General features: G+C 36.7%; 1 protein-coding gene across 1 annotated transcript; it reads right to left on the reverse strand.

Annotated features, from left to right (window-relative positions):
• Positions 1-848: 848 nt before the first annotated feature.
• CEP78 (centrosomal protein 78kDa) lies at positions 849-13259 on the reverse strand (the record flags this gene model as incomplete). Its single annotated transcript, XM_010282545.1, has 10 exons — positions 13007-13259; positions 12611-12786; positions 11920-11992; positions 11278-11381; positions 10319-10493; positions 8315-8428; positions 7998-8062; positions 3560-3668; positions 1810-1945; positions 849-894 (listed from the first exon to the last, which is right to left on the reverse strand). Coding segments are annotated over exons 1-10 (1251 nt in total), but the record flags the coding sequence as incomplete, so codon positions are not given.
• Positions 13260-13597: the final 338 nt, after the last annotated feature.

Consider the following 13597-nt stretch of genomic DNA (forward strand, 5'->3'; position numbering starts at 1 on the left):
TCTCTGGGAAAGCCTGTGTAGGAAAGGGCAAGAGTCAAGACAGGCAGAAGAGGAGGGACAAAAAGAGTGAGGAAAGAGCAGAGGGAGCACCAAGCTCAGAGGAGGAGGAGGAAGAAGTGCTCCATGGTGGAGCCGGTGGAGCCAATACCCTCACTTCAGCCCAGGGAAGACCCCATGCCAGATAAAAGGGATGGGCCAAAGGAGCTGCAGCCTGTGGACAGCCTGTGCTGGAGCAGTCTTCCCAAAGGACTGCAGCTCATGGGAAGCCCATGCCAGAGGAGGGGATAACTGTGCCGGCTTCATCAACCACCAGACCCTTCTGTGAGCCAATTTAATTCAATAGTACACACTAACACACTTCTCCAGCTTTTCTCGGGGGGAGGCAGGGGCAGGGGGGAGGATGGAAATGAGATGAGAAAGAAGAAAGACGGGATTTTTTTTCCCCTGCTGGTATGTTCACCACAGCAGTTCAGAGATGGGTTCAAACACACGTGTATGTAGTCCAAAAGCAAAAGGAAGAAAAAGAGGAAGCAGGGAGCACAACCTTTCAGAGAAAAATGCTGCTAATTTTCTTGATTGCCTCTGGAGGGATTGTGCCCATACTCAAATCCAGCTTGCTCATAAGGCTAAGCAACCAAAAGATAGTGGTACAGAAATGGGAATAAACTAAGTATTAAACAAGTTTCAATCAAATGCTGATGTAAACTATTATTTTGCACTTCTATGAGAGAGAAACTTTAAAAGTATGTTACATTCTTAACTTTCAGACAATGATTCTGTTGAGAACACTTTCATCTTTTTTCAGGAATTCATCTACTAAATAAACCATCACATGAGAGCAAGAGTACCTGAATCTTCACTGGTAATTCTTCAGTACTGTCCACTGGCCCCCCTCTAAAGTTAGAAAAAAACACTTTTGAGAAAGGTACTTTTATAACATATTATACTTCCATTTCCAAACACAGGATTCTAGGACAGCTGAAGCAGTAAGAGTAAAACCAGCATGAGACACTGCACTGTATCCCTTTAACAGTTATGACATCCTCATTTTGTTCTATTAGTATTCCTACTTAATCATGAATTAGAGCAACATTACTGGACGCTGAACAGTATCTTCAATAGGGATCTTGCTTAGTTAATACTTATGAACTACAGGCAGCAGGAAAATTTGGTGTTCAGCATTTTGAAAAACAAGGTCAATAAAAATAGTTATGTTAGACCATCAAGTAATGTTTATGTTTAAATATTTATATAGCTTCTATTTTGAGGGGGCAAGGTCTAGGGAACACATTAAAAAAACCCCACAACTGTTTCAAAAGGAAGCACAATAACAATATTATGGCTTCCATGTGTAACAATTTTTGTTTTTAAATTTTACTTCACAGGGCTTAGGTGATCACAGCAATTATGTTGGCATTGGGAGAGATGGAGAGAAAGAAGAAATGGGGAAAAATGCCTAGGCACTGCGAACTAGATGCCAAATCAACTATACTACAAGCTCAGAAAACAAAATTGCATTTTCAGCTGTGGTAAGTCTGATAAACAAGAGGACAAACAAGCAAGGTGGGTTTGGTTCTGGGGGGGGGTTTTGCTACACCTGGATAGGCTAATCATCAAATTATATCTTTTTGTGTATTTTAAAAAGTTACTGGAATAGAATTTATGTAACATCCTCAAAATATATATATAAACAGAAAAAATTATGGATGCAGTATGAAATTCAGTGTGTAACTTTCAAATACTATTTTAAAAAACCTAACACTGCTCTCTACTACATTTATCATGCAGGTTTTATGCTTTAAACCTCACCTGCATCTCTTTGCACGTTCTGCAGTCCGCCAAGGAAGGAAGCCTTTTGTGCCTGGTGGTAGTGGTTTTGGTGAATAACTATCTTTCACAGACATATTTTTTTTCCCAGGACTTGCAGACTTTTTAGATGTTAATCCTGTATTGAACAGCAAGAATAGGAGAAAAAAGAATTCATTATACCTAATTATTGACTTATAAATTCACAGCTTACTTTTCACAAATAAAATCTCCTATGTAATAAAAGTGACTGTAGGAAATCTACCTTCAGTCTAATTTTGCTGAAGCATTCAAAAACTTTTGTTCTGCTTCTCAAAAAGAGGGGTGGAGATCTTATCTGCTTGCAATTATAAGCTGGTATACTTAACTGTTAAGTTAGGTTGATATAATGTTACTCAAAAAAGGAAGCAAACTTTTGTAGCTAAAGAGGTTTTATTCACATTATTCATTTCAGATGCCTAACTACGTTGTCTCAAGTGGGAGCTTAGACAGTTCACTAGACAATACGGCTATCTATGTGCTTCAAATTGCCCCCTAGTGGCTTCAGTGTGCAGAACGTTGGTTTTGTACCTGGCAAAATGCCTGAAGCTAAAGCTGGTACTCATGTTGATCACTTCTACAGAAGATCAGCAATATCTTCACTTAACAGGAGTAATAATGAAAAGTCACGCTCACTAGTCCAGTCTTTTGTTGTTCTTTACATCATGCACTTTTACTCAAAGTAGATTCAGAACAAATACCTAGTGTGGATGATCACTCTAACCCCGGTTCTGTACGAGTCAGAAACTAACAAGCCCAGAAAATTGTTCACCTAGCATTTCATGCAGTTAAACTAGTGAGAACTCAGATTACGGTTTCTCTCAGATCAATAAAAACCCTAATTTTGTAGTGGGATAAAAATGCATAATTGTGGTAATTTGATTCCAAGTCTCATTTCTTTCTCAGCGAGTACAGGATAAAGAGTAGTTTTCACGTCCTGACTCCCTCCCTCCCTTAAAAAAAAAGAAAACCAAATGAACAAACAAAAAATCCAGACCACCACAACTATATTTAAGTCAGGCATTTTCTTCTTCCATCACCCTGATCACCACAGTTTATTTGTAAAAAGACTTCAATTTGATTTATGCTTACCTCTCTGCTTCCAGATAACTAGAGTAAAGATGAAAGACAGACAAATGTATTACAGTGAAATTTTTAGTAACTTAGTGAAAGATAGTGTATCGCAGCTATCAGTATTTAATTATAAACATTCAAGGTATGTATTTTATTTTAAACATATTATTTATAATAGGTTTATATGAAGTTAAAAGAAAATATTAGAACACTTTGTACATCAGCAAAAAAATGCTTGTTTGTTCTGGTAGAGGACAGTCTGCTACAGAAGGGTTACAACACCATAAGAACTAGGCAACTTACTACCACCCAGCTTCCTAGAAGTGAAATCTTGTGGAGAGGATGAACTCAGAATAAATACATGCAATGCTTCCATATATTTAAGTCAGCCTATCCTACAATTTTTCTAGCCACATATCTAGCAGTACTAAAAAAATCAGCAAGTTTCCTACAGAAGCCACTGATGGTAGAAGACATGTTATTGAATTAAGAATAAATAGAATTCTTTTTTTAAGACAAGTGTTCTGCAAAACACTAACACTTAGACACGCCCTATATTTTATAATTAAAGCTCTTAAACATTAAAAGATTATTTTGTAGACAAAATTTACTATAGTAGAGAAAATAAAGACAATATTACCAATACGAATAGTAGCTTTTCCTTTTCGGCCACTTCCAAGGACAACAGTTCTTTTCTTTGGTCTAGTTTTCAAAGCATCCTTGGAAGATGGAGATGTCAGCCACTTATACTGCAATTTTTTTTTTTTTTAAAGAAAGACAGATTATTTTAGTAACTGATATTTAAAGAGGCGCTCATTTAAGATTAGCGAGGGTTTTGTCAGATATATGGAGAACACTGCTAGTTACATAAAATTTAACAATAAACTGTAAAATTAAGGAAAAAACAAAAATCCCACAAACCCACAATTCAAACAGATTCAATGCAAGTCTGAATGCTACATTATCAGCAAGTGTTCCCAGAACACCACTATAATACCCCATCCAATATTTTCCTTTCTCCTGTGCAAAACACTTTTCCTTTTATAGTAAAAAAATGGCATCAACCCTATGAAAATGAAACTCTGGCTCTTGTTTTTCATTCTTGCTAGGAATGACGGGCTCAGGCCAAAGTTCTTCAAAGTAACAAAAGCTTCACTAATACGATTTTGTATTACCAATAAAGTCAGTATTTTAAAAAATATGAAGTTTAATTTCCAGTGCCCGTAATGAAACTTCATCCTTACACAGTAAAAGCCTCCATACTAAAATTAAGACATAGTGATAATCAAAGGCAATTTCTGTACTTCAAATTTCATTTCCTTACAGCAACAGCTCTATTCTTAAAGGTTCCCTTTTCCCCAATAAAAGTTTTATTATTCCAGGTAGATACTCCTAAGTTAGATACTCCTAGATACTCCACTGTCACTTATTTTTTCAGTGTGCATCAAGCTATAGTTAGTACAAAGTCTAGTGCTGAAGCAGCTGTTGAAGGAAATGCAGTTGACATTAACACAAAACTTATCTCAGACAGTCTTAAACCCCACATCAGAGTACTATGAACAGTATGCCAAAGTTATTCCCATCTAATGCACAGGGAAGATTAAAATGCTCTCACTGTCCTCTAGCTAACCATGTTTGGTCCAAGTTTATCACTGTCAAGAAAAACTTTTTATTAAAAAAACTTTAGACTCAAGTAATCCTTGTGTAAGTTTTGCTGGGTCTACAGAAGGATCTAGCTTCCGAGACAAGTGAATTGTTCATTTTAAACTAAAAAAAAAAACAAGTAAAATTAGATTGTAAACTTCTAAGAGCAAGAGTATCTCAATTTTGTTTTACTGTGTTTAAATGTGTTTTACTGAATACATAAAAGAGCAGCTATGCTAGGTTAAACCTGAAGCCCAGTAGCCAGTCTCTTGTCTAGCTGCCTGCTGCTGTTGTACAACATCTAAGTATAAAGACAGCAAACATATTAAGACAGTGTTGAAAAGTAACAGAGTCCTTGAGCTGAGACTGTGAAAGCCACTTGTTTTATAGACACCTTCAGTGTCTTAAGCTATTCAGTCTCCCTCAGAATCTACACCAACTTTCACCACCTGTGACACCCAACCATATCTATAATTACAATCCACTATACTAGTTACACAGTGCTGCTAGGATAATACAGCTTCCCTCTGTTTTAGCTGCCCATCAAATTTATTGAAATTTTTGCGATATTTAAAGACATGAATTAGAAGCAGGCAGCTCTTCTTGCAAACTTGAAAACCCAACTCAAAAGGCAAGCACCTACATGCTACTGAAAAGCAAAGCAAAAGAACCTATTTTTACGCAGGACAGGATGGAAAGGCTGATGTGACTGGTATCTGGTAAGCAAGTGGTGACAGTATATTGCAGGCTATTTGTGGCAGCCAAGACATGATCTTTTTGTAGTTATGATGGCTCATTATTATGAGGCCATTCAAAAGTCCAACAAACTTCTCTCTGTAAAGCAACATAGTAGCACCTTAATACATTTTATGCTTAAGTAAAACCATGGACTTGACATAACAGGTGCCACAATGAGACAGTACAGAATGCAGCTCTGCCACTTCTCAAATATAAACAAATTCAACATTTTACTGAGTTTTACCCATGAGAATTATGACAGTTAGCCTTCGGCAGGATAAAAAGCTGAAACTAGAGGTAGATGAAGCTGGAAGCAGTACTAGGGATGATCATCCATATATCTGCTTAGTTATCTATGTGGCTGACACATGGTATGAGTTAGGCCACTTGCTGCAAAAGTAAGCAACAGATTACTTTCATACATAAAATTACATCTTACAACTTGCGTTCAAGAAGTCTCTACACATAGCTTGAACTTAGTCCAATTGACTGATTTTCTACCGGTATGAAATCCAGATCTCTACCAACTACAATAGATAAAAGAAAAAAAAAAATCTACTAAATTAAATAATTTCAAAGATAGATACCCATATTTTCTCCACTACGAGAAGTGGACGAGCACATCCTTTTAAAACCTCATAGGTTTGGAGGCAGTACACAGATTACAAAAGGAAGCAATGCAAATGCTAACTGACTGTATTCTGTTTCACAAGCTTAAGCTACAAGAAAAAAACACTGCTTGTTTACATTTGTAAAATTAGTCTATAATGGATCCTCCATAAAAAAATTCATGGAAAATCTGGGGAAAAAAGTTGAAATTTTTGTATTATGCTAAAACTTGTTAAAAATAGAAAGAATCAGAGTGTTAGTTACATCCATAATTTAGAATATGTCATTAGGACACTCATAAATAAACTCTTAAATGGTTTTTACTTGTACATTGGCGTTTTTTTAAATTATATGGATGAATTTGGACTATTGATAGAATGAAGAAACAGTCCTTGCAGTTCTTTCTGCAGCAGACCTTAATGACCAACTGTTTGTCTTCATTAATACTTCTGACACTTTACTGATTTATTCCCTGAGTTTTGACTCTTAAAAAAAAAAAAAACAAAACACAAAACAACACACCACCAACACCCACACACAACACAAAACCCCACATTGCTGACTTTCAATATAGAGCACATCAAGACACTACCTCAAAGAAACTCAATTGTTTTTCTCTTCATAATATCCAGGCTTCTGTAACTGAGCTCAAAACCAACTGTAAATTCTAGATTAGGGTAGTAAATGTTTCTGTTTCAAAAGAATATCAACCTCAACATCAAATGTTTGCGTTCATCTTGCTAAACAGGGGGATTATTCCTTTCTGAGTGTCTGCACTGTTTCCATGATAAACATCAAATGTTATTTACAACAGCCTACTCACAGAACTTACAAAATAATGGATCTAGGCTGTTTTTATTTGTGGAAGAAGCAAAGCTGGTGGTCAGTCATTTTTAATTCATATTGTTAACAAGTTATGAAGAATTACTAGCATCACCAATAAGACTTAAGATACTGCACTAGTTGGATGAATATAAAACAAATGTCTTGAGTTGAGTGCTCTCTTAGTATATGGTAGATTCCCCAGAGAGTTGCTTCTTTTCATGGTTCAACTTTCCAGTCATCTTGAGCGTCTCCAGGCAGATGCTATATTCACGTGATCCCTGCAAAATTTGGCAAGTGTTGATTGCATCTGCCAAGGAGAAAAGAGTACTCCTTCAAAACCAACCTCAATTTCACCAAAAGAGTCTTTAAGAGATTGATATGGGGAACTGTATTAATCCCCAAGGAGTTCTGCACACAACCTGCTCAGGTTGTTAGCTACTCCCCACAGGTCCACAGCTATGACTTCTAAGCCTTTCCAAAACCAAAAAAGCAGTAAGTTCCAGAACAAGAACTGAGATTGTTGCAGCTCTGTGAGTACACTCATGTGTTTGCCATCTCCTTTAGGAACTGAATCCCATCTCTGTGTTATAAAGAAAAAGATTCAGTATTTAAACATAAACAGTCCTGATAATAAGTTTATGCATGTTACTGTAAACTTCTGTAGACTATTAGATAAAGGTGGCAAGGGGTACTGTACTTCAACTAAACTATGGTTTCTTAGATGGTTAGTATTGGAAAGGATAGTCTTGAGTAACTTAAAAAAATCTTAACTATGTAAATTACTGACAAAAAATAAGTTTCAAAATAAGTTGTTCTAAATTTTAAATTGTGATTTCCTTTACTTTTTAATGAAGAGTTATTATTACCATGTTAACAAGGAAGACATGTAGAAGAAAGCCTTCCAGCAGTCCAGCAGCAGTATTTACTTAACATTCTACGGTAACACTCAAGTATACACACACATTTCTGGTTTTATTTTCATTAAATGGATATCCTGGTTTTATTACATGTTACATCTTAAATTACATAAGAAATACAAAATGCCCAATACAATATCATGTTACTGCTAGTGGTTTTAGTTTTTCCCTTCAAAGTGGTTTTTGTTTGTTTGTTTGTTTTTTTAACTGAATAAGAGTCATACTTCTGTTTGTAACTACAATAGCTGTTTTAGATTCATTCTGAACAAAGTTGTCCTTTTAAAAAAAATGCAATGGCAGCTACAAAGAAAACCCCAAACTCACTCCAAAATGCTTAACACATACCTCTGAGTTAGCACTATTTCCATTCATAAGAACTCTTTCAATAATGTTTTTCATCATAACGTGATCTAGAATGAATTAGGATATCTTATTAAGAATTTCCTGTATGAGACAAGTATTTATGCAAACAGACAGATCATTAAATCAGCACTACACATTACCTACACTGCTCCCTTCCCCCTTTTTAAAAATGTTTAGCAAAATACTGTTGCAGGTTTTTTCCTTAAAAGCAGTTTATTTTTCCCCAGAGCATTACAAAAAAAAAAAAAAACAAACCAGAAAAACCCACAAAGACGACAAAGGTAAATACAGGTACATACCAATTAATGGATTTTTTCTTATGTCAAGTATCACTAATGTTGTATTAGTTTGAAGAGCATCTAATAATGACCTCGCTCCTTCATTGGATATTCCACACTGCTGCAAATCAAGTGCTAAAATGTTTAAGGAAGTAAAAACAAATATTCAGTGGCATAACCTGTAGTCAAGATCTAATACAATTAATCCATACCTGCTGAAAATCTCCACTTCATAGAACATGAAGCATGAGAAAAGGGGACATGACGGTAACTGCCATGTGTAAAAACAAGACTATTACTTTCAGAAGAGAAAACTAGAAATTTAAATCAGTATTACAGATCAACATTAAGAAATAACTTTGCTAAACAACTGCAAAGAAAGCAATACAAAAATCACAGCTAAGTCACTGTTCTTGACCATTCCTTGTAGCTATAACATTCCCAGACAGCAATTAATTCAACTGCCCAAGGTAATATCATATATACAAACACACAGCTTATGTCTAAGAAGTCTGAGTCAATACTTCTACATGATCATTGCTTGCACACATCAGTAAGTTACATGGTTGCCATGAAATAGTACTATCACGTCTTTGGCATTCATTTCATGTTGCGCATGCACAGTGTCAGAGACTGGTTGAGCTTGGAATGGACCTCTGGAGGTCCTCTTGCCAACCCACCCTGCTCAAGCAGGCTCACTTGAAGCCAGTTGCCCTGTACCATGTCCAGACAGCTCTTAAAGACCTCCCAGGATGAAGACTACAACCACTCTGGGCAACCTGTGCCAGTGTCCGGTCACCCTCACTGTAAGAAAGTGTTTCCTGATGTTCAGGAGAAACATCCAGTGTTTCAGTCTGTGCCGACTTCCTTTTGCCCTGTCAGCAGGCACCACTGGAACGAGCCTGGCTCCATTCTTTCTTTACAGTCTCCCTTCAGATATTTGTATACCTTGATGAGACCCACTGTAAGCCTCCTTTTCTCCAGGCTAAACAATCCCAGCTCCCTCAGCCTTTCTTGAAATCAGAATTGCTCTAGTGCCTTCATCATCTTAGTGGCCGTTCACTGTACTCTCCCCAATAGCTCCAGCTCTCTCCTGTAGAGGAAACCCCACCAGTGCTGAGTAGAGGGGAAGAATCACCTCCCTCAACCTGCTTAGAAGTCTCTGCCTAAGGCAGCTCAGGATACCATTAGTCTTTTTTGCCACAAAGGCACTTTGCCGGCTCATGGTCAGCTCGTTGTCCACCAGGACCTCCAGGATCCTTTCCACAAAGGTGCTTTCCAGCCACACAGCCTGCAGCATGTTCTGGTGCATGGGATTATTCCTGTCCAGGTGCAGGACTTCACATTTCCCTTTGTTAAACTTCAGGAGGTTCCCATCAGCCCGTTTCTTCAGCCTGTTGAAGTCCCTCTGGATGGCAGCACATCCCTACCTTCCCAGAGATCAAAATAAGGCTGACTGCCCTGTGGTTTCCTGGGTCCTTCTTCCCAGCCTTCTTGAAGACAGGAGTGACATTTGCTATCCTCCAGTCCTCAGGGATGCCTCCCAGTCATCATGATCCTTCTATTGAGAGTGGCCTCAAAATTACATCAGCCAGCTCCTTCTGCACTTGTTGATGCATCCCATCAGGGCCTATGGACTTCTGGCTGTCCAGTTTGCTTATGTATTCTCTAATCTGATCCTCTGCCATCAGCATGCAGTTTATCTGTACACCTGCTCAAACTATAAAACAATTTCAACAGGTAAGTATTTTATTCCATGTGCAGAATGCTATGACTTACACCACCAACATTAGACATTTTACACTGATATACTGTAGAACAAATTACTTCTCTGAAATACTAGATGACACGACAGTATTTGGACACTTTGACAATTTTCAGAAGAAATTTCTCTTCTTCTTTTGAAAAGATTACTTTTTCCTAGATAAATAGTGAGTTACTCTTCTGGCTACATTTGCTATAACTGACAATTTTAAGTTTTCTGCCTGCCACTACTATGTCTTACAAGTCAGTACTGCACAATACCTTTTAGCCAAAGGTCCTCTCCTAGACAGTCTGCAAAGGCACTTGCTCCTCTGTCTCCAACAAGCATGTTGCAATTGAAAGTAATCCGCCTCAAGCCAGTCATGTAGTCAAGGTCAGGTTTCCTGTAACGTAGGCTTTCAGCCCAAGCTTCACCATGTCTTTTCATTGCCTGGTGCTTTGCAAACAAAGAAGCTGTTATCAAGTGCAAAGGCAAACTCATTACTGATGACAAGATCACAACCTATCTTTGTAACTGATGTTTAATGGCCTGAGTGCTGATGTAAGAAACACAGTTGTACCATTTCTAAGTTCAAGAAATACAAGTAATTCTTAAACATTACAGTTACGTCATATTTGTTCTGATCATCCAATTTGCAATGCAAATTATTAAATATGGCTACAAAACATCTTATTACCTTCTTTTGGCAGGCAGACACTTTCAACTCATCTTGAATACGCAATAGACACTAGGAAATTATGTGCTTTCATGCAAATCAATGTTAACATTAATTAGAATATTGTACTAGTCACAAGCTTACTAATCAGTTAATTAGTAGCTTCTATTCTGTAAGCTCAATTATTCTTACCCAAAGCTTAAGAATACTTAAGACATTTTTCAAAATTTGTGACAACAAAAGAAGCACTCCCCAAAACAGGTGTCAGACATCTACAGCCCTAATCCTCATTTAAAGAAAAGACATCAGTCTGAACTGCTATTTGTTTAACTGATATTTACTAAGAAATACCATATTTGAATCACACACCACTAAACTAAGCTACTTTTGGCATACAAAGTCAACAAATTTCAGAAGGACTATTCACCGATTTAACTACAGTATCCATATATGCTGCCCACAAAGTGCTTTGATGGATTTAGAGCTTGAAAGTCAAAGAAAAAAAAAGCAAATGTATTTTAACTTCTTGTGAACATTTGGTTCTAATAAAGGTGGTTAAATTACCTTTAATACATTTGCTATATGTTCTGCCCCTCGCCATGTGAGGCTACATCCTGTGAAGTTTACGTATCTGATAGTAGCTGAATTCTTTACACTCTGACATATTGCTGAAGAAAACAAAAGCATGCATGTTATCTACAGACACCACTGCCAGATTATCAGAACACACTTTTTTGCCATCATATTAAGAAGCTCAATCAGCTTTAATAGGCAAAGCCTTGACGAAGAGCTACTGTTGAAATACAAAGTATATTTTAAATACATTTAAAATATTCTAAGTTTATATATTTCTAGCGCAAGTGTTTAGCAAAGACTATCTGAAGAAGGTAGAGCATATTTGATTCAGTTTACTTCTGTAAACATGAACAAAACAAGAAAGAGTTAACCTCAAACAACTATTATGACTTGTTTTAAATAAAAGTATAAACATAAAAGTATAAAGTAGTATAGCTATTTACTAGCATCATGTAAAGAAATTCAAGTCTTTAAAATCTTGTTAAGTCATGTAGAATAAAGTGAAGATCATTATTTTAATCACTACAGACAAATTTAAAACAGGAATGGAAATATTGAAAAACTTACTTACCTATTTAAAGGACTAAAAAAGAGAGAAGTATATTTACACATTTTTGATTCTGAACTTACTTTCTAATCCTCCATCTCCAATTGGACAGTAGGCTAAAGAAACACTCTCCAGAGATGAAGTTGTGGCCAAGCCCTTCAGAATAAAAACAATGTTTGTTAACTGGCTTGAAAAGTAAAAGACGTCACCCAAACTGCTCAGATCTCTTTGTGCTCCCTACAAGAAACTCTAGTGGGTTCAGAGGAGGGTCAAAATAAGTGAACTTTGAAGCTCAGTTCAAGCTGATTGACTTCTTTAGCACAGGAGGAGCCATAGCCTATGGGCAACAAGCAGCAACCTCCCTTCCTAGAAGCCTCTCACAAGCAAACTGGAGAGTGTTCCAGTAATACATCTTGAAGATCTGTTTTTATCTCCTTGGTGTCACACAACTTATCTTCTGTCATGTACATGCACAGTAGTTTCAGTCACAACTGTTAGGTTATATGCCCCAAACACATGGCAGAGATGTTGCTAAGAACTTTCCAATAAGCCTTGATGAATCAGGACAAGGGAAGGTTATACGATTTTGACAGGTTCATCAAGACTAGATTACAATACTAAATGTCTCAGCACAATCATTCATACAATGGATAACACAAAGATACCTTAGAATAGGAACATCCTCATCCGTGACAAATATTTATAAAATTTAGTTGCTACTTTTCCACATTCTAAGAATATTTCCCATTTATTTGTATACTAATATATGCTCACCTTTGTTAAAAGTATTAGATCTCTCTCCCTCAGAAGCAAACCCTGCAGTTCTAAATTTTTTAGTACATCTGATATACTGAGACAGCCTTTGACAGCTTTGCATAGTTGGCCAGTCAAGTCCTTTGGTCGAATTGCTGGAATTTTCCTTCTAAAGTAAGTTTTATATCTTTCAATACCTAGTAAACAACAAAAATTACACATCAGTAAAACTAGTCCCTATTTACTTAAAAGCAATCATAATCACACTTTGATTATTTGCTGCTTTTCTTAAATAGAAGTAATACCTTAGGTATTACGCTTCCTACCCCCATGTATTCAATCACACAAAAGTTTTGTACAACAAATTCTAACATGCATATGTCAACAAATTTATCTTTTACAGCCATCACTACAAACCTGATTCTCCAAGACCCTGTTGATGAAAACTTCTTATTCCAATAGAAGTCAGAGTCTTATTATGCCTGACAGCATTCAAAAGTGGTGCCCAATCAGCAGCTTTGATGCGATCTACAATTAGATCAAGCGCACCCCGAGTCAGGTTAGCCTTCACAGCTTTCAGTGGGACAGAGCCTTGAAGAGCACAAAGGTGTTCATAATGTGAGTAGAAATCCAGCATGCACTGTCTTCTTATTTTGACTGATTCAATCATTTCTTTTATGTGATAAACGTCTCTCTAAAATAAGGAAGGGGGGGAAAAAAAAAAAGACAAACTTTTTTCAATGTATAATTGATTTTGCAACAGTCTCAATTCAACATGTCTACCCAAAACATGAATATGTTCATGCATATTGTATAGCATTTCCATGTCTTTGATGTGGCAACCAAAATATTGATGTCTTGTGATGCTCACTACTTGTGTAAGTACAGCTGATTGAATAAGAAGGTGAAAAAAACACAGACCTGCATTTTTATTCTCCTGCACAAATACGTACCTTCGAAACACAAAAGGCCCAATGTTCAAGCAGTAACTGCTGTAAAGTTCTTGTT

The sequence above is a fragment of the Phaethon lepturus genome, unplaced genomic scaffold, assembly GCF_000687285.1.
Source record: "Phaethon lepturus isolate BGI_N335 unplaced genomic scaffold, ASM68728v1 Scaffold37022, whole genome shotgun sequence".
Taxonomy (NCBI): domain Eukaryota; kingdom Metazoa; phylum Chordata; class Aves; order Phaethontiformes; family Phaethontidae; genus Phaethon; species Phaethon lepturus.